This window comes from Gorilla gorilla, chromosome 6, assembly GCF_029281585.2.
Source record: "Gorilla gorilla gorilla isolate KB3781 chromosome 6, NHGRI_mGorGor1-v2.1_pri, whole genome shotgun sequence".
Taxonomy (NCBI): domain Eukaryota; kingdom Metazoa; phylum Chordata; class Mammalia; order Primates; family Hominidae; genus Gorilla; species Gorilla gorilla.
In genome coordinates, this window is record NC_073230.2 from 11,257,301 (window position 1) to 11,283,154 (window position 25,854).

The 25,854-nt window shown below is 41.0% G+C and overlaps 1 protein-coding gene across 2 annotated transcripts in view; it reads left to right on the top strand.

Annotated features, from left to right (window-relative positions):
• SDK1 (sidekick cell adhesion molecule 1) overlaps positions 1-25,854 on the top strand; it is a 965,237-nt gene that overhangs the window by 499,185 nt on the left and 440,198 nt on the right. For both annotated transcript variants that reach the window (XM_055346825.2, XM_055346826.2), the window contains exon 5: positions 18,515-18,648. In XM_055346825.2, the coding sequence (XP_055202800.1) occupies positions 18,515-18,648 (134 nt within the window). The remainder of the gene's footprint in view (positions 1-18,514; positions 18,649-25,854) is intronic.

Below are 25,854 nucleotides of genomic sequence, written 5' to 3' on the forward strand. Positions count from 1 at the left end.
GCATAGATACTTGGAGGTTATGCACATACTCTGCTTTTCTTTGAAGTTGTGCCCCCTAATTTTAGCGTTCACCAGTGGATCTTGCCTGCAGTGACTGTTTCTGTGGATTTCTAATGGTCATTTTTCTCTTCCCCTCATTCTTCTACATTTATTAATTTGAATTCTCTTGCAAGGAAGATTTGTCTCTTCGCCTTCAATTATTTATTATTCAATCATTATTTGTAATAGTATGGATTTAATGTCATTGGATAACCAGTAGAATAAGTCCCTCATGTTTCTTCTCCTCTTTAAAAAATCTTGGGGCTTTTTATTACTTTTTTGTTTCTTCTTATAAACTTCAAAATACTTATTTTTCGTTTTCAGAACATTCAATTGGTATGTCCTTTAAAATTGTATTAAATCTTCCAACTGAATCTGGAAAGAAATAGTATCTTTAGGATCCAGTAATTCTTCTATCTCAAATTGTGGCATGTTCTTTCCATTTTCCCAGTTATTCACTTAGGCTTCTCGGTATTGAAGGCATATGAATATGTTAGACCCTGTTTATCCTGGCCGGGCGTGGTGGCTCACGCCTGTAATCCCAGCGCTTTGGGAGGCCGAGGCAGGTGGATCACGAGGTCAGGAGATCGAGACCATCCTGGCTAACATGGTGAAACTCCGTCTCTACTAAAAAATACAAAAAATTAGCCAGGCGTGGTGGCGAGCACCTGTAGTCCCAGCTACTCGGGAGGCTGAGGCAGGAGAATGGCGTGAACCTGGGAGGTGGGGTTTGCAGTGAGCCAAAATCGCGCCACTGCACTCCAGCCTGAGTGAGACTCCATCTCAAAAAAAAAAAAAAAAAAAATGACCTCGTTTATCCTAAAATTGCCATACTGGGCTCGTGACTTCTCTCTACCCTTGCCTGAGTTTACTTGCTCCTCCAAATGCTAAATTTGGAACTAGGTGCTTTTGATTTGTATGTCTAAATTTGACTAAATTACTGTAAAATGAATACTTAGTTCATGGGGTTTTTTAAAATGTATTCTATGCTTTTCTTTCTTTGTCTCCTGGGTGAAGTTTTGGGTCCTTGTCTCCATGAGATGGAAAAATATTCCTTTCCCAGAACTTTGTTACTGTTTAGATTACTACGCAGGTTCTATGATAACCTTCAAGTGTAAGTGATTTTATAAAACAGATGTTTTTGGTGAGATTGTAGCAGGGTTGTGGGTTGGGCTCTCAGTCTCCAACCTTTCTGTTGGGCAGGATTTGCATTTCATATCCTGGCATACTGTATTAGGAAGCTTCCAGCCTGTGTGTCTCATATTATGGGGGAACACAACACTTCCGTTTCCTTATTTTTAATCCCTTGTTCTCTCAATTCTTAGCCAGCTGGCACTGGAGTAATGGCATGTAAGGATCTTAGTTCCCATTATTCATTGGTGAGCATTTCTACCCGGACTGATGTGTGCTCAGCTACACTAATCGCCATCTTTTACTTACTTACTTACTTACTTATTTATTTATTGAGACAGAGTCTCACTCTGTCCCCCAGGCTGGAGTGCAATGGCACAATCTTGGCTCACTGCAACTTCTGCCTCCTGGGTTTAAGAGATTCTCCTGCCTCAGCCTTCCAAGTAGCTTGGATTACAGGTGCCCACCACCACACCCGGCTAATTTTTTGTATTTTTAGTAGAGACGGGTTAACCAGGATGGTCTTGATCTCCTGACTTCATGATCCGCCCGCCTCAGCTTCCCAAAGTGCTGGGATTACAGGTGTGAGCTGCCTCGCTCGGCTGCCGTCTTTTATTTTTTTAAAGTCAAGTACTGTTTTCTCTGCCATCACATACCAAATGATTCAGAGTTTTTCATCTGAATCACTCCTAAATATACACACACCTAATCCCTGAATCAAAAGACCAAAGTCCTTCATACCTTTTGAGATAGCTTATTGACCTGTAGAAACTGTGGTGCATTGGAAGCCCGGGTATACCAGCAGCCTGGCCCAGTTTTTGTCTTGGCCTAGTGGACTTGTCCTTGTTACAGTTCTTGGTTCTAGTTGAACACCCTTTAACTTTCTTTTTTACACTTTTTTACACCCTTTGTCCTTCCCACCCTAACAGAAATGTCCTGAACTCAGATATTTGCACAACAAATTGAAATTTTTGGCAAATTCCTTTTATTTTCCTAGTATATTCCAAAGCACAGTTAAACTAGCCAGACCAACCTGACGGTTTTTGAGCAAGGGAAGACATAGATGTGGATGATTAAATAAGACACATCACTATTTCATTTATGACACATTATTGTGTAATTAGCTATTTCATATAACTGGGTTTTTAAAATAGCTGAATGTAATATTTCATCAATATAACCTTTCCCCCATTCCTTGTGGTTGGGTTAATGAAAACTTTTCTAATATGTCTTCACTTCTCTTTGGAGCATAGTGCATATAATTTATTCTCTTTCCAATGTCATTGCAAGGTTATAATTAAAAGCATGAATTCCCTGTTTCACGACCCTAGAGTCTACTGAATGTTTAATCCTTTTTTAAACAATTCACTAACTGACCTCACCTGTGCATTCTGAGTTCTTACGGCTACATTTATATAATTTACTTATGACAATTGTAGATTGTCAATGTGCTCTCTCTCTATCGTCCTCTCTCCTTAGCCCTAAGGGTTGAGCAACCAGATCATCAGGTTTGACGAAAACAGGAAGGAGGGCCTGGGAGGGATGGATTGATGATGAGTCCTTCTCATTGATAAGGACCCTGAGCAAGGCCTGGTGAGTTCCAGACGCTGTGGCTGCTCCCAACTCGCATCTCTGTCTCTCCGGTTCCTTCTCCTCTTGCTTCCTTGGCCTCCTTTGGCCCTTGGAACACGCCCAGCCTGTCCCATTGCAGGGCCTTTGCACTTGGAGCTCTCTTCTGGGTTTTCTCACCTCCGTCTTCATGTGGTTCTCCCTGTTTTGTGATTCGATTCTCAAACTCCAACATTTGCGTCCCCGTGAAAACTCCAGTGAGAACTCTCTGCTGACCAGCTGGAGGATGAAATAGCTTGTTAGTTTTAGTTTAGACTTTCTGCTCTCATGGATTGAGTAGGGGTATTCCTTTTTCTTTTCTTTAGCAGAGCTGTTCTCTTTTACTTTTTAACTTTTTACTGTGAAATTGTACTTAATTATACATTCACAGAAGGTTGCAAAAACTATTCAGAGAAGTCCCATGTACCCTTCACCCAATGTTTATATTTTACACCACTGTAGTACAATATCAAAACCAGGAGATTGACACTAGTACAATGTGTGTGTGTGTAGTTCTTTGTCATTTTACTACATGTGCAGATGTGTGTAGCTACCACTACAACCACAATACGGTGCTGGGCTGGTCTCACGCCTGTAATCCCAGCACTTTGGGAGGCCGAGGCAGGAGGATCACTTGAGCCTGGAAGTTCAAGACCGGCCTAGGCAACATACCAAGACCTTATTTCTAAAAAAGTAAAAATAAATAAATAAAAATTAGCCAGGCATGGTGGCACGCACCTGTAGGCCCAGCTACTCAGCAGGCTGAGGTGGCAGGATCACTTGAGCCAGGGAGGTCAAGGCTGCAGTGAGCCATGATCATGCCGCTGCACTCCAACCTGGGGGACAGAATGAGACCCTATATCAAAAAAAAAAAAAAGTGCTACAGAGCTGTTCTGTCACCACAGACATCCATCCCCCTTGTGCTGCCCTGTAATTGTCATACCTTCCCTGGCAGCTTCCCAACCTGGCAGCCGCTAATCTGTTTTCCATCTCTACAATTTTCTCATCTTGAGAATGTTATGTAAGTGGACCCTACATTAGGTGACCTTTTGGGATTGGCTTTCCCCCCCACTTAACCTAATACTCTTGAGACCCATCCAAGTTGCATGTATCAATGGCTTGTTCCTTTTTATTGTGATGCTGGATTCTGTGCAACGGAGGTAGCAGTTTTAACTCTTCACCGATTGAGGAACATTTGTTGTTGTTTTTGTTTTTGTTTTATCCCAAGGTTTTGGTTGTTACAAATAAAGCTGCTATGAACATTTCTATTCAGGTTTTTGCGTAGATGTAAATTTTCATTTCTCTGGGATGAATGTTCAGGATTATAATCGGTGGGTCGAATGTAAGTATATGTTTGGCTTTTTAGAAACTACCAAAGTATTTTCCATTGTGGCTATACTATTTTTTATTCTCTCAGCAACATATGAGAGCTCCAGTTTCTCTGCATTACTGTTTTTGTACATTAGCCATTTTAATAGGTGTGGAGGGATAGGTCATCATGGTTTTAATTTGCATTTCCCTAATGGCTAGTGATGCTCAACACTTTTTATGTGCTTATTTGCTGTTTACATATTCTCTTTGGTCAAATGCTTCTTCTTGTACTTTGCCCATTTTCTTTTCTTTTCTTTTCTTTTCTTTTCTTTTCTTTTCTTTTCTTTCTTTCTTTCTTTTTTTTTTTTTTTGGAAACACAGTCTTACAGTTTGCAACTGGTATTTTCCTCTTTTTTTTTTTTTTTTTTGAGACAGAGTCTGGCCTGTTGCCCAGGCTGGAGTACAGTGGTGGCTGGAATGCAGTGGCGTGATCTCAGCTCACTGCAAGCTCCGCCTCCCATGTTCACGCCATTCTCCTGCCTCAGCCTCCTGAGTAGCTGGGACTACAGGCACCCGCCACCACGCCTGGCTAATTTTTTGTATTTTTAGTAGAGACGGGGTTTCACCATGTTAGCCAGGATGGTCTCGATCTCCTGACCCCGTGATCTGCCTGCCTTGGCCTCCCAAAGTGCTGGGATTACAGGTGTGAGCCACCCTGCCCAGCAGTATTTTCCTCTTAATAGTCTTTCACAGAACAAAACATTTTAATGTTGATGAAGTCCAATTGACTGAATTTTTTAACTCATGAATTGTGCTTTTGCTGTCATATCTAAGAACTCTGCAATTTCTCTGATATCTTCTCCTAAAAATTTTACAGTTTTACAAATATATTTATGATGTTTTATGGGTTTATTTTTGTATTCCGTTATTTGAGGGTTTGGCTGAGGTCAGTTTTCTTTTTTCTTATGAATCTCCAGTTGCTTTGGTACCATTGTTGAAAAGACTTTCCTTCCTTCACAGATTGGTTTTTGCCCTTTGTAAAAAATCTGTTGGCCCTACTGTTATGGGTCTCTTTCTGAGTTCTTTATTTTGCCGCATTGGCCTATTTGTCTTTTCCTTTGCCGGTGCCACACTGGATATAGCTGTATATCTGGTAGACTTATTCCTCCCACTTTTTCCTTCTTTTTCAGAATTGTTTTTGCTATTCTAATTCTTCTGCCTGTACATATTATTTTTAGAATATTTTCTCTATAGGAAAATCTTGCTGAGATTTTGAAGGAATCACATTAAACACGTAGGCCTGTTCAGACAAAACCAGTATCTTTACTTTGTTGTGTTTGCCAATCCATGAACTCTTTATCACTGTCCATTTGTGTAGAACTTTGATTTCTTTCTTTAGTATTTTTGTAGTTTTCAGCATACAAGTTCTGTACGTATTTGCTAGGTTCTCACCTATTTCTGTTGAGTGATTGTCAGTGGCATTATATTTTAATTTTGGCTTTCACATGTTCGTTGCTATTATAGAGATACAATTGGGGGTGGAAGGATTGGCGAGATATTGGTCGAAGGACACAAAATTTTAGTTAGAAGGAATAAGTTCTAGAGATCTATTAAATGGCATGGTGACTATAGTTAATAACAGAGTGCATACTTGAAAGTTACTAAGAGAGTAGATTTTAAATGTTCTTACCACAAAAAGAAAAAAAATACATGAGGTAATGTATCGTTAATTAGTTTGATTTCACCATTTCACAAGGTACTCATATATCATGTTGGACACCATAAGTATATACAATTTTTATTCGTCCATTAAAAAAAATTTGTGCTATTTTATGCTACTAAAAAATACAGTTGTTTTTTGTATGTGTATCTTGTATTCTGAAACCCTTGCTGAACTTACTTATTAGTTCAGTGAGTGTTGTTGTTACTGTTGCTTTGTAGATTCCTTGGTATTTCCTGTGTAGACCACGTCATCTGCAAATAGAGGCAGCTCACTTTTTCCTTTCTGACTTGAATGCCTTTGTATTGATGCTCAAATTGCCCCTTTCTTGGGTAGCGGGAGCCTCTTCAGGTTGATTCTTGAGTTCTTGTGACATGATGTAGTCTTTGCTTTCTTGCTATATGGTATAAGATGTTCTGGGTTCCTCTTGAACTTTTTCTGCCCTGACCTATAATTAACCATTTCTCTAAAATGCACTGGTTCTTTTTTGTGGCAAATGGTATTTTGAGACCATAGCAGTTCCCCTTGTGGAGACTGTAGACTGTAGACTTATAGAGCCTTGATAGTCTCTTATATATTAGTAAATTCCCCAGTAAGTGCTCAATAATTGTTTGTCAGAAGAGTAAGTGAATTAGTGAACAAATGTATGAAACACATCTAGTGCTAGTCTTTGCTTGGTGTCCAAGCCAAAACAAGAAAAACATCATCCAGTATATCCAAAAAAGAAATATTGTCAAGGCAATTCAGATCATTAGTGATCTGTCAAAGAATGACCAAATTAATGGAGAACCAAAACACTTCTCTTTAAACCCTTTTTCTCCTTCCAAGTCATCTCCTTGTAGCTGGCCTGGCTCCTTTGCCCCCTCTTCTTCCTTTATGGAGCTATTCTAGTTTTCATGCTTCTCTCCTCAGTGTGAATTTTCAAGGTGCTCCTCCTCCTATAGATCTCTGTTGCTACCACAAACTGCATGATAAGGCCCTGAGGTCAAAGACAGGGAAAGACTGCAAATGCTTGGCTTGTAGCCCTCCCACCATCTTCAAAGTCAGCAGCATAAACTTTCTCCTCTGCCGGTGACTCTTCTGACTTCTCTCTCACTTCTGGGACTTTGTCTCACATGGACTCACCCAAATAATCCAAGACAATCTTCCCATCTTTAGATCCTTAGCCTCACTGTATCTGCAAAGTCCCTTTGCCATGTGAGGTAACATATCTCTAGGACGTGGATGTCCACATTAGGACGTGGATGTCCTTGGGGGCCCTTATTCGGCCCACCACGAGAAGGCTCATGTGACCCAATAGACGGCTAAAGAGTTGGGCCCCGGAGCTCTGTGATGCTCACCCTTCCCTGCCTTCTCCACCCAGCAGAGACCGTTACCTTTATAGACCCTAGCGAAGAATTTTCTATGGCCTTTGGTCCTTTGCAGAACTTCGCACCTGTTCATTTGAATCATTTTGCACCAGTTACATACTGCTTGTGGCAAACCTAAAACGCCTGTGGAGAAATGTGACGAGGACTAAGAACAAATACATCACAACCTATCAAACCACGTCGCAGTTCTCTGAGGAGATGAATGGAGCAGTTACGTTTTATGTTATTGTGTTGTGTTTGTCATGGAAATGAACTGCACCATCATTAACTGGCAAGTGGTGGAGACAGTTGGGAAAAGTAGCTGCTGTCCCTTTTTCTATTTTTATCCAGTTTTTTCCCGTTTTTATTTTTGTGTGGGGTTGTCTGGGAACTAAGAGTGATATTACCTAAATTTGCTTCCTGCCTGTATCTTACGTGTGTATTGTTGTGGTTAATAATGTTTTCAATTTACTCAGACTTTCTCAAAACGGCTCTTTTTGAGTTATCAATAGCTGTATTTCACCCAGGCAAATCTGAAGTTGCCATCTTATTTTCTCATTTTAGACATATCCTAATGTTAAATAAAAAGGAATTTATAAAGCCTTACCTGGGAAAGTCCAAAGTTCTTACCTCTTGAGAAAAAAAAATCTACCCCATCCCCAAAGGAAACTGCTTTCATTAGTCTTCATGGACGGAAGCCAGGGCTCATAGCTCTGCCTCTTATTAGCGGGACTGACAGCTGCTTAGTGGAGAAGGTAACCTCCAGAACAGTCCCAAAGAAGGCCAAGAAGGCCTGCCTAGGAGGGTTCTATCAGGATAGGAAGGGGAAGTGCTTAACGCCGACACACATAACTCGGGTGGTGTGGGGGCTCCCTCTTGAGACCCAGCATGCTGTGGTATAGTCGCGCTCCTGGTAGATGGTAATGCCAGGGGCTGCCTCAAGCCCAAAGATACAGAGTCTACCCCTGCATTTCGTCACCAGTTTTGTGATCCCCTCTACCATAGGCCAGGCCTTTCTTAGCCAGTGGGGGTATCTGATGGGAGACCTAGAGAAAGGGGGAGGCAGAGACAGACAAAGAGACATGAAGACAGAGGCACACAGAGAGAAACAGAGAGAGTGGGCCAAGGTGCAGAACTGTTAATCTCACAACAAAGGTTTGCACAGACTCCTCTCCCTGGCATGTTGTCTCACTGGGTCTGGGGCCAGGGAGATGATGGAGACAACAGTTAAAGGACTTGATGAGAGAATACATTTGGGATGGGCACAGGCTGGGAGGCTGGGTTAGAGTCTTGATTCTTCATGTTCTTTGGCAAAATTATTTGACCTCTGGTAGCCTCTGCTTCCTTTCTGTAACATGGAGATGATAACATCAGCTAACTAAGCATTTCTGACTTTTAAGTGTATGCCAACTGTATGTACCAATCACCTTTTCATATCTCATTTAATGCTCCTACCAACACTAAGGGATGGATACAATTATTATCCCCATCCGACCTGAGCATTGGTGCTGTCAGTCAAGCAGCTGGCCCGTTGTCACAGCGTCACCAGCTACGAAGTGTCAGAGAAGGGACTCCCATGCAGTAATCTCTGGATCTAAACCTTGATGTTAACCCCTGGTTGCTGCAAGGGAATTTGAATCCCTGTGGGATGACCATGAAGGCTAGGTGAGATGCATGCAGAGCACACAGCAGTTGCCAGGCCCGTGGAACGTGCCCTCCTCATCATGATGCCGAGGAGGACAGAGCAGAAGCTTTGTAGAGAAGAAGAGTTGACGGGGAGCATGGTGCCCCTTCTGAGAAGTGACAAGCAAATCCAGGTGGTGGCTGAGTGAGGAGCAGATGGAGGGTCGGTCCCTAGGGAGGTATGTCCAAAGCCAGCAAGTTCACTCCCTCTGAAATCCTACACAGAAAAATCTCAGAATGCTGAAAGGATGCCAGTGTCTGTCTCCCAACTGTGGCTAATGATTCAGTGGGATTTGCTTACTGGCAACTTCTGAATAATTCCCAGCACAGGTGTAAATAATGCAAGGCCTGAATCCCAGCCCGACCTGCATAGTGAGGCAGAAGAGACATGTGTGTCACAGTTAACCAAGGGTGCAGTAAGCCCTCCTGAAAGCTCAGTTTAGGGGACCAGGATTTTAAAGAGCTCCCAGCCTTGTTGATAAATCAGTTTCCACCTGACGGCTGTTTGATACATCAGTTTCTACCTGATGGCTATTTGACCATTTCCCTGTACTTGTTTTCCAGAACAGTGTCCATAGTCACAGAGAGTGATGGCACTGGCGGGCTGTCTGATAAAGCAAAGAACCCGACAGATGTTGTTTACACACAAATGCCATACCTATCGTAGTAGCGTTCAGAAAGAAAAAAAATCATTAAAAATTGGATTTTCTTATTGATTTATTTTCATCTTCATTGTTGATGGCGTTTGTGCGTGAGCATGATCTATCCCTGTAGTTAGGGGAGCATGTGTTTTGAGTCGTGCACTGAGGATCCAGCATCACCAAGGGGTATTAGGCTATTCTTGCATTGTTATAAGAGAATACCCAAGACGGGGTAATTTATAAAGAAAAGGGGTTGAATTGGCTCGTAGATCTGCAGGCTGTACAGGAAGCATGGTGGCATCTGCACCTGGGGAGGCCTCAGGAAGCTTCTAATCATGGCAGAAGGCAAAGGGGGAGGAGGCGCGCTACATGGCGAGAGCAGGAGCAAGAGGGACCGAGTGAAGGGGGAGGTGCCACACACTTTTAAACAGCCAGATCTCACAAGAAGTCACTATTATGAGGACAGCACCAAGAGGATGGTGCTAAATATTCATGAGAAATCCACCCCCATGACTCTGATCCAGCCACCTCCCACCAGGCCCCACCTCCCATACTAGGAATTACAGTTCAACATGAGATTTGGAGGGAACACAGATCCAGACCGTATCCCTGAGATCAGCTGTGCTCGAGGTGCTGTGAGTCTGCCTTAGCCATCGCAGGTGCTCCCGTCTCTGCTGGGCACAGCTTTGTCACTCGGCAATCGAAAAGAGTCTTAACACAAGAGTGGAACCCCTTGGTCATAATTATGCTCCTTCAAAGAGGAACAAATGTGGTGACAGACTGGAGAGGTGATGGAAAGCATTTCAAACAGCAGTTCACTCTGCTCATAATTTTCTACTATTCCTCTGCTATTATTTGCTTTTAAAGAAGAGCCCTCTGCTTCCTAGCAGCTGCTGCGTATGCTTGGTCCAGCCACGAAGACATAATCCTCTGCGGGCAGCATCACGTGGAGCAAGGGTCAAGTCCTCTGCCTGGTGCCCCTTTATCTGCACAAGGGAAGAAAGACTCCTGAATGCCTCATTCCGCAGAAAGTGAGATACAGAAAGCATTTGACTTGTCAGGAAGCAAGAATTACCAGCCCCAGGCTTCCCCAACACAGCCCACGAAGTAAGAATGGCTGGGCCAATGCTTCTCTGCAGAAGCTGCAGGTGTGGACGCCGACAGCCATGCACAGTCCTCCCAGGAATATTCTTGTATCTGCTGTGTCTTGCTTAGCCATGGCCATATTTATTTAATTTTTGATGGAATTATTTATTGTGTTTTATTCTGTTGCTATATAAACTGAGCTGATTTCAGAATTGACTGCTGTTTGCAGAGTATCCTGGGGAGAGGAGGATTCCTCATGAGGAGCCCCCCCACATCTGGAGCAGTTTTAGTTGGTCCTCATCTACTTTAGACGCCTTTCTGTCCTCATTTTTCATGGTTTCCAATTTGACTGGATTTTACACTCTTGGGAAGTTCCACTGTTTAAGGATCTAAAGACTAAAAACATGTATTCCGCATATTTTGTTTAAATCATGTTTCTTTTTTTTTTCCTGGAATTTTTATTTTAGCAGAAAAAGTCTTGGCTGGAAATGTTTCTGCCTAAACCTGGGCTCTGTAAAAACTCCTCCTTCATGCCGTTCCTCTGCATATGACCACACCAGGAATTTGGCATAGCCATTTATTTGTGCCTAGTGTTGAAACAATTAGTTAAAATAACAAAAGACCCCTGGATAAGTACAAATTGACTGAAGTGCTTTTGAAGATTAGCAAGGAAATTTAAGAAACACTGCTATAAATAAAAAATATATTTATTCTGGGCAAAAATCCCTGATGAAATAAATCCTTCACTAGTTACATCAACAGTTACCCTATAATCTCTTCATTTCTTTTCTGTCCCTCCTACTAGACAGCATCTTTCCTAAAGGAAAAGAATCAATTCTATTTATGACACGTAAACACATGTGGAGAAAAGGCCAGGGATTTTCCAGCATTAAAGTCGTGTAAAGTGGGTTTTAACGTTCGTGGCATCTGGGTGGAAGTATCCGAAGACAAGTTGTTTCTAGGCCTCTTTGCTAAATTATTACATGTACACTCTTGAGCAGATGGGCTTTGTTTTAGGTAATAGAGGCTTCTGGTCATTTTATGACTCTAATCTGATAATTCAGTGACCTAGCTGTGTTTTTACAGAAGCCTATTAACTAAAACTCTAGGAAGTATTTGATATTTAGCCCCTAGAAGAGGATAGTAGATGACATTTACTGTTTTCTTACTTGCCAGTCACATTCTATACCTGATGAACCAGATTCAGACTTAGCATACGTGGAATTTGTAGCTTCTGAGCCAGCCTCATTCACCTCACTACCGATTTGCACTTCATCCGTGTCCTTTTGATGTCAGAATTGTTATCCCCATTTTACAGATGAGAAAGCCAAGTGATGAGCCTGTGGGAGTAAAATCAGGGCCAGATCCAGTTCCACTTCTCTTGCCCTACCCAGGTCACAGTTGCCTGATCGCGTTAAGGGCCTCTCTATATTAAGACAGAATATCATGGTGTCATTGATGGTGTTACTTCCTGTCAACTGTGATCATCTTGTTCTGGTAGAAAAATAAGGTGTCTTCTCTGCAGACCACATTAGATTTTAACTTTTAAGTCAGGTTCGACGCTACTTCTGGTTCCAGGAAACTCAGGGAGCTTGGCTGGGAGAAGATGCAAGAGCTCTGAGCTCACATCTTCTTTGGGCTTTACTTCAGAGACCGACAGTGTGCACCCAGGCAGATGTCCCTCTCTGCCTCTTTTCTGACCACCCACCAAAGCCCCTCTCTGCTGCTGCTGTTGGCCATGGTGCTGGGAGCAGTCAGGGAGCCCCAGGCCAGCCCTGCAGTTCAGGAGGGAGGTGGATGTGCCACCTGGCCATGCAGAAGCCCCTGGCCAGAGCTCCGGTGGAAGGCACGTGGGTAGATGGTCAGCAGGGATGGCATTTCCTCCCACGCCACCTGCAGAAGCAGCCATTCTGTTCCTGAGTTATTAATACCTGTAGGCTAGAGAACTGGGTCTGTCTTGCTAATGTGATATCCCATCAGATTTTTACACTTTCAGAAGCTATCACTAGGGAAACAGATGTAGTTGGACCTGCGTGCTTTGTGGTGAGTTTGCTGCCTGTGTGGCGTATCTACTTTTCCTCTAAAACTCTGTAAAGTGAACAGACTGGCTTCACATATTTGGCACTTCATACTGCCATCATTTATCTTTTTATGCCTTTGCAGCTCTTGCCAGTAAGATATCCCCTTGTGTTCAACAACCATATTTTCCAGTATGTCTTCCCTGGACAGTGTTAACACACACAGTAGGCACTGCAAAGATATTTAGAAAATGGTTAAATTACTCCTGTATTTGCTTGGGTTCCAGGTACCTGAATGTGCAAGCTCAGAAAGGAATAGTCAGAGTAAAAATGCAAATACAAATACTTAGAGATTCCCTTCTTTTTCTGCATTAATTTAACACACATTTATCGACTACACACTGTTTGGCTCTGTGATTAAATACTGGAGGATCCTTGTGTACAGGGAAAACAAAGGTGTATCTGAACATATTTCAAATGCAAAGGATTTTAAAGGAGTTACCGTTTTAGAAATTCCACCCTGCAACTTACCAGCACTTGGATCTATATTCAAGAGTTGAGAGACAGTCAGTATAGAAGAGTTGGATGGAAGGTGAATTCACATAAATTCAATGGAATTTTCCCATATACTTGCCATTATGAGATTAACAATGACTATCCTAGAAAAGGATGCCCGCGTAGACTAACTTGAAATGTTTTTCAAGGCATGGGCCATTACGGTAACTAAACTGGTGGAGGCTTGACTGGTCTTTTCCTGCCTCTAGTTTCTTCCCTCTCTGGTCATCTTTTGGTCTTTCTCCTACTGCAGACGTATAACTTACCCTTTCCTGAAGAATCACAGTTCTCAAGTTTAATGGCTTTCTCCTCTGAGCAAGCCTGCCTGCCTGAATGCAGTTGTGCTGAGCTGCAATCCCATTTGCCCAGGACTTCTTGGTCTGTGCTAGGGATTCATGCATTCTATTAATGAACACAACTCAGCTGGTGGTTTCTGTTGGTTTGAAATCACGAGAAACAGGTTTCCCAAATTCTTTCTTCTTTTGCTTTTAAGATGTTTTTCTTACACCCAGAGCAAATGGTCAGCAGCAAGTGTTTGCTCTTGATGGAATAAACATATCACTCTGGCGACTTAACATGTACTGAGCATTCAGGGACTCATTAGTGCCAAAACTACTTGAAAGCAATTTTAGTTCTTGTCGTTGTACAGCTAAGGAAAGTTCATCAATTTCTAAGTTGTGTGCCTTGAACTTGCTTAAATTGTGAGGCATGAGATCCAGATTATACTCAGAACACTAAGCCTTGGAATCAACCCTTTTAAAAGTTGCTTAATTAAAATGGAGAATATTTTGAAGTGGTTTTTTTTTAAGATTTTACAAACTAATATTCTGCATCTTCCTGCACGCTGACCTTCTGTTAATGTACTTGAAGGTCAATTGAAACTAGTCAAATGTTACGTTAACATTCGTAGTGGTAAAACTATAGACTCAAATTATGCTTCTGTGTTTAATGGGCAAAGTTATTATTTTACTAAACATTTTACTGAATTTTCATCATAATGTATAAATATATGTGGATATTACCACCCTAGTTTGTGGTAAGTGTTAAAGAGCAAAATACTTCTTGATAACCAAAGACAATTTATATTTTCATGGAAGCCAATGGATGGGTTACAGTGCAAGCTTTGGGAGTGCATCATGAAAATGTTCACATCATGAAAATATTTCTGGACACTACCTGGAACTGTTCCCCTTGGGTCCATAGATACTCTTAAGGGAAAGTTGTTAAAGTGCCCCCTGTTACTTCTTAAAGCTTATAAGTACACCCGATCGAAGCTCTATGGGACATGAACAGTGTGTCCTGGTTCAGGTTAGTGTCTCCTCCACTCTGAGCAGGTAGTGGGGTTTCCAATAGTTGCTGATTAAATAGTGAAACAGTTATTTGATTCTGCTCCAGTGGTGATCAGGATGAATGTATACCCTTAATCTTCCTTCCTGGTCTTCAGGCACCTATGCAGTGCCCAGTGGGCTGTTTTCACCAACCATAAATCCTGTGCTTCCAGGATTCCGACATCAGTATCATGTCCCTGAAGGCAGCTGATCTGATGTGGCCTAGGGAAGGCCACACCCCCTGGCCATGCAAACATAGCAGGGAGCTTCCCAGTCCATGCCTAGCAAGGTGGCCCTCCCTCCCCCATGCCCAAGGGCTGGGTCTAGCCATCACCTCAATGCTGGTGGTCAGAGACCCAGCTAGCTACTCTCTTCCTCGGATTTCATCTTTTCTGAAATAGAGAACTATGATTTTGCCTAGTACCTCAGGAGAGTGTTGGAGAATCAAGTGAAGAATGGCCAGAAGCACTTAGCAAGTGCTCACTGGAAATGGTCTTCCTTTACTGAACTGCACAGATACTTTGTTCATCAGTCTCAGCAATGAAAAACAACAGATTGATTTCTCTCTTGTGAAAACCCTTCCTGTGCTTATAATTCGTACCTCAGGACCGGTTAGCTTGTTCTTTATGATGTAGCAGTGTCTTCTCCCGAGCGGCAGCTCATCTCATCCATATTGCGCTCAGTTATTTTTGTTCCTCTTCTCTTTACTACTATCCCATGGAATTGGGAGTTAAAATGACGAGGTTTCATTTTTAAATGTACAAAGATGGGGGAAGACTAAGGAAGTAATTTTATTTAAAGCCACACATACATTTGTTTCAATAAAGTTAAAGGAAAATCTCTCAGGCCAAATATTATAATTTTTCTATGAAGTCAGTGTAAGTTTTAAATGTGTAATCTGGAGCTATGTTATAATAAAGCCAGGTAATTCATATTATGGGCAAAGTATTCAACTTTGCTACCATAATTACTTAGCATGCCCCTGTGTTCTTTTCATTACCTTCTGATAGCAAAAGTGATATTTATTGTGGAAAAATTGGAAAATATTTAAAAAGTAGAATCAAAAGAAAATAGCCTGTAATTGTACCACTCAGACTAACCTCTGTTAACATTTTATGTGTACACACATATGTAGAAACAGATACATAGGATTTATTTGCAGTGCATAGAACACTTAAATCCAAAAAAGATGTTATGGCATGTGCTGTTGTGAATCTGTATTGGAGTGTTTTGACTTCTAGTGACAGCAGCCCTAACTTATCAAGGTTCAACAGGAAGTATCTGAGCTCATGAACCAGGAAGTCCCCAGACAGGACAGGCTGCTGGATGGTTGGTTCATTGGCTCTATGAGATCATGAAGGACCCAAGTGCTTTCCGTTCTCTCTATTCTGCTGCCACAATTATCAGCTTCATGTGAAGGTCATTTCTATCATGGCCATAAAATCACCACCATGAACACGTGGGACAAAATGATCAAGACCCACACCTGATGCTGGGAATGGGGCCAGCTCTCTTGTGTTGCATGGCTGGATTGCAGGGGGAAGCCATGGTTGCCACGACAAAATCAGGGCCGCTAAGAAAGAAGACAGGATGGGCACACGATACTTGCTTTAGTGTCTTTAAACATGGTTTTCTTCTTAAGGTTTACAGCAGTTATCAGAATTTAAAATTAAGATGAATGGTTTTGGATGTTTTATTTTCATTTAAAAAATCAGTCTCCTGTAGAAATGCTCTGTTCAGAAAGATTTGGATAGGAACAAACACTTGGTTTCTTAATCTTCATGATCTCCAAAGATGTAGCATTTTCATGGTGTCTTTTTGGCAGCAGCATTTTTTTTTCATGAATTTTGACTTAAACCTTTATAGAAATTAAAAACTAAAAGAAAAAGATAAGCTTAAAGATAAAAGTTATAATAGATGGAAACTTTAATATTTTTATCTTTATGTGCCTTTTTATTTTCAATACTCTTGAAATAATGCCGTAAATAATATCGAGAATTCATGGATATTTTATAAGGATAATTCTGAGAAACAGTAGGCATATTTGAAATTACTATGGTAAAAATCAGATGTCAAAGAAAAAGTTATATATTCAGTTTTTAAATTGTACTATTAAACGTGTAACTTCATGTGTAGTAAATATTCATATTTAATTTTAGCTGCCAGTGTAACATATACTAAAATAAAATGGAACAATTTCTCTGGTTCTATAAAAGAATCTATAAAGGAGTCATAAATAATTATAATCAAACTCTATTGAAATATTTTTATGGGACTAAAAATTGAAAACTTCCTAACAGGGAAATTTTCATAAATGAGACATGAAGTAAGTTAGTCATAGAGACCTCAAACAGTAATATATCCTATGGGAACCCTGAATAAGCAATAACTTCTTAAGATAATTTTATATAATGTATAAAAATCAAGAGTTTTTGAAAAAGCTCTGCAAAAGGTAGCAGGAAGAAAAAGGATTATCATAATGCTAAAATTCCTCATGAGAGATTACTCATTTTGCATGCTTTTAATGTTACCAGAATACAGATTTTAGATGATCTGAATCTGAAAGTGCTGTAACTATTCCCCATAGAGTACCACAATTGTGATGGGTAACACAACTCACTCTAGAGACCTAAGATGTTTCTCTTGTTTTTGAAATAAGAGCTTAGACTAAATGATATTTTGGTGCTCAGAATGCATCTTACCTTCTATGCCAAATTCACCAGCCAATGAATAGTTTACTCACATTCATATTTTTTTTTCTTTCTTTTTTGAGACAGAGTCTTGCTCTGTCACCAGGCTGGGGTGCGGCGGCGCGATCTCAGCTCACTTCAACCTCCGCCTCCCAGGTTGAAGCAATTCTCCTGCCTCGGCCTCTGTAGTAGCTGGGACTACAGGCGTGTGCCACCACGCCGAACTAATTTTTGTATTTTCAGTAGAGACGAGGTTTCACCGTGTTGGCCAGGATGGTCTCGATCTCTTGACATCACAATCTGTCCACCTCGCCCTCCCAAAGTGCTGGGATCACAGATGTGAGCCACTGTGTTCAGCCCATATTTTTTAAAACAAATTTTACCACCCTCATCCACCTCTTTAACTGGCAAAAAGAATACAGAATTATAAGTGAAGGATACCATAAAACACCCATTTCAAATAAAAGTTCCTCGGATGAATGGAAGTTGTGTCTTTCTTGTTTTTATTCTTTTTTAAAAATTAAGTAGTATAATGAGAGTCTTTCTATGGTATGATTGGATGAGTATTAATCTGCCTGTGAAAACACCTAGTCCCTTCTCTGCTGTTAAGTTGCTGTGTTACCTAGGACAAGCAACTTAACTTCTGTGAGCCTCAGTGGCGCAGAGAAAGGGCAGGTGCATTAAATGAGTCTCAGAGATGCCTTTCCCACTAGAATCAGGATGAATGAGAAGGTCTTGGTCACGATCAAGAAGACTGTTTACTCATCCTTTGCACTTCTAAGACTTGGGGAGATAGTACAGGTGAAAAAGACGTGGCCTGGAGTTAATGATGGGAGAAGTTAAGTTGAAGGGGGGCAGCACTGTGCCCATTGGCGACTTTGCTTCTACGCACCAATGTAGATACCCATACACAAAGCCTCTGATGAGGCTCCCCTGAGGTGGAGAAAACCACAACTAATTCACTTGCCCTGGGTCAGGGTTGTGGTGGTCCAGCCTTCTAATTGAAGGGATTCCTTCTAACTGGTCTTGTTATGCATTCTCAGAGGAGGAACCTCTGAGTTTTAATGAACTCTGGATGTCTATGTTCCAGAACATTGTCTTCTTCACAGTCAAGTGCTGGCGCAGATGTGGAGCACCCGGTAGGCTCAGACACTGGGGCTGCAGTGTGCCAGCTGGATCAGAAGAGGCTCTCTCTGGCATTGTCGTATTCTTAAAGTCGGCCTGTGTGTTGTTTTTGTCCTTCCAGCTCTTCTTTTAAACTCTAGGCATTCCTTTATAGTTGGCCTAATTAATTTTGTCTTACAAGTAAGTTCCCTGGAGTAGCTTTGACACTGTCCTCTTCTTTTCTGAAACAGAGCCATCACATTGGAGAATCAGCTGGTGATCCTTGCCACCACAACCGGTGATACCGGGGCATACTACGTGCAGGCCGTGAATGAGAAAAATGGAGAAAACAAGACAAGCCCATTCATTCATTTGAGCATAGCAAGTGAGTTTTGAAATCCCAAATGGTAATTCTGCAAGCAGTAAAATCTTGCTTTAATCAATAACCACTGTCTGACGGGACATTTTGCAATAAATTTTATCTCTCTAGTGTAGTAGTTATGGTTTAATACTGATCCAGTGCCAATAGTTTGGAGAGCTTTAGGGCTCTTGCTGTCTTCAAAATGATATGCAGAAAAATGTGAATCTAAGTGGTACTTCTGAATGCCAGATCTTATTTGTTTTGGGAATTAAAAAAAAAGTATTTGCTTTTTATACACAGTCAATGCATATTGTTCCTAACAACAAAAAACTTTCAATTTAAATGAATTGTATCCATAAACCTAAATCAGGACTAGATTAGGTAGAGACTATATTCTTTTAATCTAACAAGAAAATCTTTGAGAAATTCTACATATTAAGTTGTACCAAAATTAGCAGTATTTAAGCATAATCAGTTGATCATTTTTTCCACCTAATTTAACTGAAAGCCTGATTCTTGAAGACAATGCACACAAATCATGGGTATTTGTCGATTTTATTTGAGGGGACTTTAGTTTGAGTAAACTTAGTTTTACATGTTTGGACTTTAAATTCTACCAGCAAGAGTTAATTGCTAAAGAAGGGAAAATCACCCAAAGCAGGAACTCTGAACTAAACTAGATTCAGACATCCATATCAGAAGGCTTGTCATCATATGTTTGCAGCATGAAGCTTCATGGTATGAAATGAAATTGTCATGTGTTTGAGAAAATAGGGTTGAAACTAGTCATGGCGGATGGTAAATTTCAAAATATTATTATCATATCATATGAGTGAATTATATTGATTTGTTTGTATAATAGTGGATTTTATCTTTTTAAAAATTGTCTTGAAGGAATCGTTTCCCCTGCAAGTGGTTTGAAAAGTATGTGGGGCTAGGCGTGGTGGCTCACACTTGTGATCCCAGCAGTTTAGGAGGCCAAGGCAGGCAGATTACTTGAGGTCAAGAGTTCGAGACCAGCCTGGTCAACATGGTGAAACCCTGTCTCTACAAAAAATGCAAAATTAGCAGGCATGGTGGTGTGCACCTGTAATTCCAGCTACAGGGGAGGCTGAGGCAGGAGAGTCACTTGAAACTAGGAGGTGGAGGTTGCAGTGAGCTGAGATCATGCCATTATACTCCAGCCTGGGCAAAAAGAATGAAACTCTGTCTCAAAAAGAAAAAAAAAAAAAAAGAAAAGTATGTGGGATGGAGTGATAGTATTTGCCTCACATGGCCGTCGAGGGGTACAATTGCCTTAGGCCCAGTAGAATTTCCTGGGTGAATCTTTGTAGCAACCTCTGGGTGCAGGCGTCTGTGGGAGTTAACTGAGTGGGGTCTCAGATGCCTGCCTAATTGGTCCCAAGTGGCCATGATGTGCTGTCATCCTGCCTTGAGCTCCTTAATTTGAGGAATTGAATCTTGCTCTGCAGAACGTAGACTTGGCACAGATTTAGGATGAGTGGGGTCTTTGCGATGCCATGGAGAATGATGCACGTGGATTAGGGGTGGGGTTCACAAAACCCAGTGCATGCTGTACTATGATGTAAAGGAGTGTCTGCATTGAGAATTACAGTGGAAATGAGGATGATTTATTAAGATTTTTTCCAAGGGTTATGATAAAGAATGGAAATTGTATTATCAAATAGATTGTTATTATTTTAATGATTCCAAACTTTACAAGTAGAGCCATTTATCTTGTTTAGCAAATATGATTCTGTACTCAATTGTAGTATAACTACCAGGATAATAATGAGTCAAAGGGGGTGAAATTCTGCATCAGAAACAAGGAAGTTGGCCTTCCTCTGTTAGAAGAATTATTCCACAGAAACTGGTTAACATCACAAAGTTATAAAACAGTCCTTACCTAGTACTTGCCTACCTCCCTACTCTGTAAGGGCCAGCAGAAAATAAAGCGAGTACAGTGAATTTGCAAACTGCTGTACTAACGTAATACCATGGTGTTAGATAATTGGAATATGTAAATTTTTTTCAGTAATTTCAGTTTCTACCCTGACCGAAAAGTATATTGAAAGCTGCTCATAAATATTATAATTAACTGGCTTGCATTTTGTTCCTTTGTATGTATTTTTTAACTTTTCATTGGCACCAGGTAAAAATGTGTAAAAAGTGAGATACAAGGCAGTTGATGATACAGACTTATTTTAAATCTTAGGACAAAACCTACATTTTGTTCCTTTATGAATTCTTTGCTTTTTATGAGGGCCAGGTAAAATGGGAGAAGTAAGGAGATTGAGGAAACTGCCTTGTTTTAATTCTTAGGAGAACCTTCCTGGTGGCATACAGGATTTAGATAAATGTTAAATGGCAACCAATTATGCTTTTTTTTTTTTTTTTTGCTAAAAGTTTTATTTTGAAAACCTCTAAAAGTCAGAAGTCTTGATTAATCTGCAGAATCCCCCAGAATTGTTTAAATTGTGCTTCTTTCTGGCATGCAGTGAGGGCTCTAAGCAATGAACACTGCAGTTCAGGACCTGGCCACCCTGCTCCTGGTGAGGGTGTGATGTATTGAAGGATGCGTCTCTTCACCAGATTTATTATGAAATTAGATATTCTCAAGACCTATTGATACTGGGAGTAAGATAGAGTGTGTTCTGCAGACTTAGATATCTTTTTCTTCTGATGTAGGCTTTTGTGGAAACACCACACAAGATTGAGGAAAATTTGTAAAAACTTTCCAGCCAGCGTTTCTGAAAAATCAAAAGATATTACAGCCAGTTATCATTTAATGAAGATACATTTTTCCTTGCCATCGGGAGAATAAAGCAGGGAACCTTTATGTAGTGAACACCATAGGGATGATCGGGTACTGGTAATTAAATTCCTGGTGGATTGTGCTGTAATTAGTTTAAAATCGGAGTGTCATGCAGCCCCACCTCTTGTTTGCTGTTGTGGTAATAATCCGTTCCTTCCTTGAGGACAGCACCGTGTTAGAGTGGAGCGGCAACCAGGTCTAGCCCTGTCTCAAAACATCTAAATAAGTGATGCACTGTCACCCAGCTAACAGGAGGAAATAATACATTTCCATCAACAACCTTGTACTTGAGAGTTCAAAAACGTCACCCCTTTTCAATTGCTAGATACTGTGGCTACACCTGAAGCTTATTTATGGGAAGCAAAAGATAAAGAGGTTTTAGATTTAAATATTATTTTTAAAAAAAGCATGACTGTTAGAACTGAGATGCAGTCCCATAATGGTACCGCCTGCTGTTTAGTGCATATTTAGTAGATGGCATTATTATCTCTCAACATTTCTCCCCTTTTGCGTGGTTAAGAAGATAAATTCCAGCGTGTTCTGAACCGATATTCCTGTAGGGAAGGAGAGGATTTCCCTGAACTCTCCACCCCGCTGCCCTGGTGAGAGCTTGCTGCCATCCCAGGGGTGGATCCACTTTGAAGTTTTAATGGGATGCGAAGCCAGCAGATAGTAAGGACATAGGTGGGACTGTTGAAGCATCCTGCATGAATTTTTCATGGCCAGCTCCCACTGCTCAGGTGCACACCAGAAAAAGAAGGGGTTGGGCCTGCCTGAGAGTAGATGTGTCTGTTCCGAGGTCAGACCCGGGCAAGCTTTATGAACCTGTCAACCTATTTTTGGCTTTTGCTTTGAAGATTTTACATTGAGTTAACCTTTGTGGAACAGAACTTCTGAACTGAATTACTATGTGAATAAGAGTTTCTTCCTTTAAAAAAAAAAAAAAGCCACAGTTAGGCGATGAGACGAATTCTATACAGTGGTTAATCAGTCATTGTTTATACGCCATTGTACATGCCTTAGACGTACCATTAGTTCTGATCCAATATTCAAAATGTCCAATGTAATGAGATTCTCTACTAGGGATGAAGCTTGGATTAAAAAGAAATGACTGCCTCTCTCCTTCCTGTTTTTTTCACCTCTTTCATTTTAATGTCTCCTCTTCAAACAACATTTGCAGATAGGATATCATTTCAGCCGATCCTCCTTCAGGCTGACAAACCCTTGCTTTTCATTCTGAAGGCCACTTAACATTCTTTTGTCCTCTATAATGCTAATTTAACTGCAGACTCATGTAGGGTTAGTAGTTGAAAGTGGATTCCTGAGAATGTCTATGAACAGTCATTTGAGAGGACTGCCCTGTAAAACATGGCTTTTGTGTGCCCAGGTACAACTCTCTATTTTCCTTGTACCGTTAACATTAAAGGGAGAGAGGGGAACAGGCAGACGCCTTCCAGATGGCCTCTGACTTGGCTCGGGTTCCTAAAACAATAGGAACTGTTTGAAATATTACTAAAAACCAATCTGGGGCCTAGTTCCACATCACAAATGAGCAATTTAGAACCAAGCATAGTTTTATAGATTGTATGACACTTTACTGCCAGAATTTTTCAGAAACATAAATAAGAAGTCTATTTTATGGTCAAGTCATGAGTTTAATCATTTAGCCATGCATCGAACCTGCTGTACGGAGTGAAGTGTGAGGCATGCTCTGCCCTGGCCTCCTGAGCTGCTGTTGGACACAACTAAGTCTAAGCCATGGTCCCTAATGCTTTTCCGTAAACACACCATCAGGAAACAAGCCTTAAGCATTTACTCCTTATGCATGAACACCTAGTTACTTATCAATTCTAAGCATTAACCATCAGACAGAAGAGAGGACGGGAATCAGCAGTGCTAATCATGAAGGTTCTGTTCCGTCTTTACTTGACGTCTCATGGCGCAATATGCACTTTCTGAATGGAAATCCATATTTTACTTGATTTTCTTGATACAATCTAGTTTTTTGGAAAAATTCTTATGACATCTGGTTACAGATAATTGTTTCTTCTTGGCGACGTGGCTTTTACTAACGACACAAGTGTTCCTGCTGCCGTTTGTTGCCATCTGATTGTGCTGGTGTTGTGAGTGACTCAGATCTGTGCTTTCTTCCCAGAAATGCCGTGTCTTCAGTTGTCCACTTTGTGAGAGTTAGTTTAGATAAAACAAAATACACAAATACATAAATCCACCTCTCCAGGCAAAGGTGAAACTGCATCCCATGCCTATGAGGGCATCCTGTCCACTTCTCTGACAATGAGAATTTTCAGACCCTTCCTTGGGATAGCTTGCGTACAGAGTGTCACCTGGGGCCACCCGACCAACAGACTCAACCTGCATAATAAATAACATTGAAACTTAGTTTCCTTCTTGGGCTTTCGGTGAGAAAACATAAGTTAAAATACCAGGTCTAATATTTCGTTTCTAAGCCCCAAATGGATGGATTGGGGAATGAGTTTTAGAAGAGAAGTGTAGCTGGTGGCTCCCAGCAAGACTTCACTCACCACAACAAAGACCATCATTCTGTCCTCACCCCACAAGGCAAAACCGGATTGTTTCTATTGCCCACTCATGCCTCCTTCACCATATCCCCATCTCTTCCCATCCCAAGGTGTCCTCTTTTCCCCTGTGTGATTTGTTTCAACCTGATTTCACTGTTGTTAAATCTTAGGAAATCTAATCTGTCTGAAATCTTAGGTTAAGCTATGATCATTTGCCCTCAAAGTTTGAACATATTTGGGGTAGCTCAGTATGCCCGGTTTCCCAAAGCAGCAGTCACTGGTCTGAGTATACTCAGGATACATACGGATTTCCAAGGTGTAGGCAGGCATGTAAAATTTCCAAAGAACCTATTTTCAGTCCTTTCATATTCACATTCTAAAACTGGATCTGAGGATGCCTGAGGTCAAATTTCGCAACTGCTCCTTTCTTTCCGAACGAGATGGAAGGCTCGTGTCTTACTCATCCTGAATCTTTAACACGGGCGATTATCTGAGGGTGTAAATGCCCAGGTGCCAAACAAAGGGAGAATTCTAAATATCAGGGGCAGAATTGAGAAAGTGAAAGACTCTGATAATTGAGAAATAAATGATTTTATAAATCAGGTGTTTTCAATCTTTTGCTGTCTACAAAACGAGGTGGGACCTACGTGTGTTGTCAGCTGACACTTCATTACAAATAACTTGATAATTGCTAACTGTAACACAGTCCACTTGTTCTCAGGACGGAAGAGATTTCTAGCCCCTTTGCAGGTGCAGGGCCATGTCAGTGGAATAAAGTGTCGCTTTCAGGCCATGTGTTTAAGCGCCAATGTGTTACCTTCATCCTCTCCCTCCCCTTTGGGGACAACCATGGCCAGGCCACATATTGAGCCACAAGATGGAAGCTGTCTGGATATTTGAATCAGTACAGGGGAAGAATAGCCCGGGAGGGCCACCCAAGCAGAATTGGACTCGTTATGAGTAAGAAACAAACCTTGGTATGATAAGCACTGAGATTTCAGCATTTATTTGTTATTAGAACAAAGCACGTCTGTCCTAACTAATAAATTACTATATGACAACAGGGCGCATTGGCTCACGCCTGTAATCCCAGCACTTTGGGAGGCCCAGGTGGGCGGATCACCTGAGGTCAGGAGTTTGAGACCAACCTAACCAATATGGAAACTCCATCTCTATTAAAAATACAAAAATTATAACTGGGTGTGCTGGTGGGCTCCTGTAATACCAGCTACTCAGGAGGCTGAGGCAGGAAAATGAATTGAACCTGGGAGATGAAGGCTGCAGTGAGCCGAGATCACTCCACTGCACTCCACCCAAGGCGACGGAGCAAGACTCTCAAAAAAACAAAAATAATAAATAAATAAATTACTATATGACTTTTGGCATATAACTTAGAAGGAATTTAAAGAATTGAGAGATATTCTATAACAAAATTTCTTCCATTTTCGTCTGCTGTTTTATATGAACAAAATTTTATCCATGAAAAAGAAAAGATTAGAATTAAACTTTATTCCTCATGTCGTTGAGAGATGCATTTCTCTAGTGTTTTAAAATATAAAACCTATTCATCAAAATTTGTAATACTTTAAAAAATTAATTGAATGTCAGTAATAATTGTAACAATAACTCAATCCAAGAGAAGGTTTGTTTTGGTTTGGTTTGCCCCCGAGTCATATGGTTAAAAACATTTTTTTAAGAATTTTTTGTTCTTTTTTTTTTTTTTTTTTTTTTTTAAGACACAAGGACTCTGTCACATGGACTGGAGTGCAGTAGTGAGATCATGGCTCACTGCAGCCTCTAACTCCTGGGCTCAAGCAGTCTTGCTGCCTCAGCCTTTTGAGTAGCTGGGACTACAGGCATGAACCACCATATCTG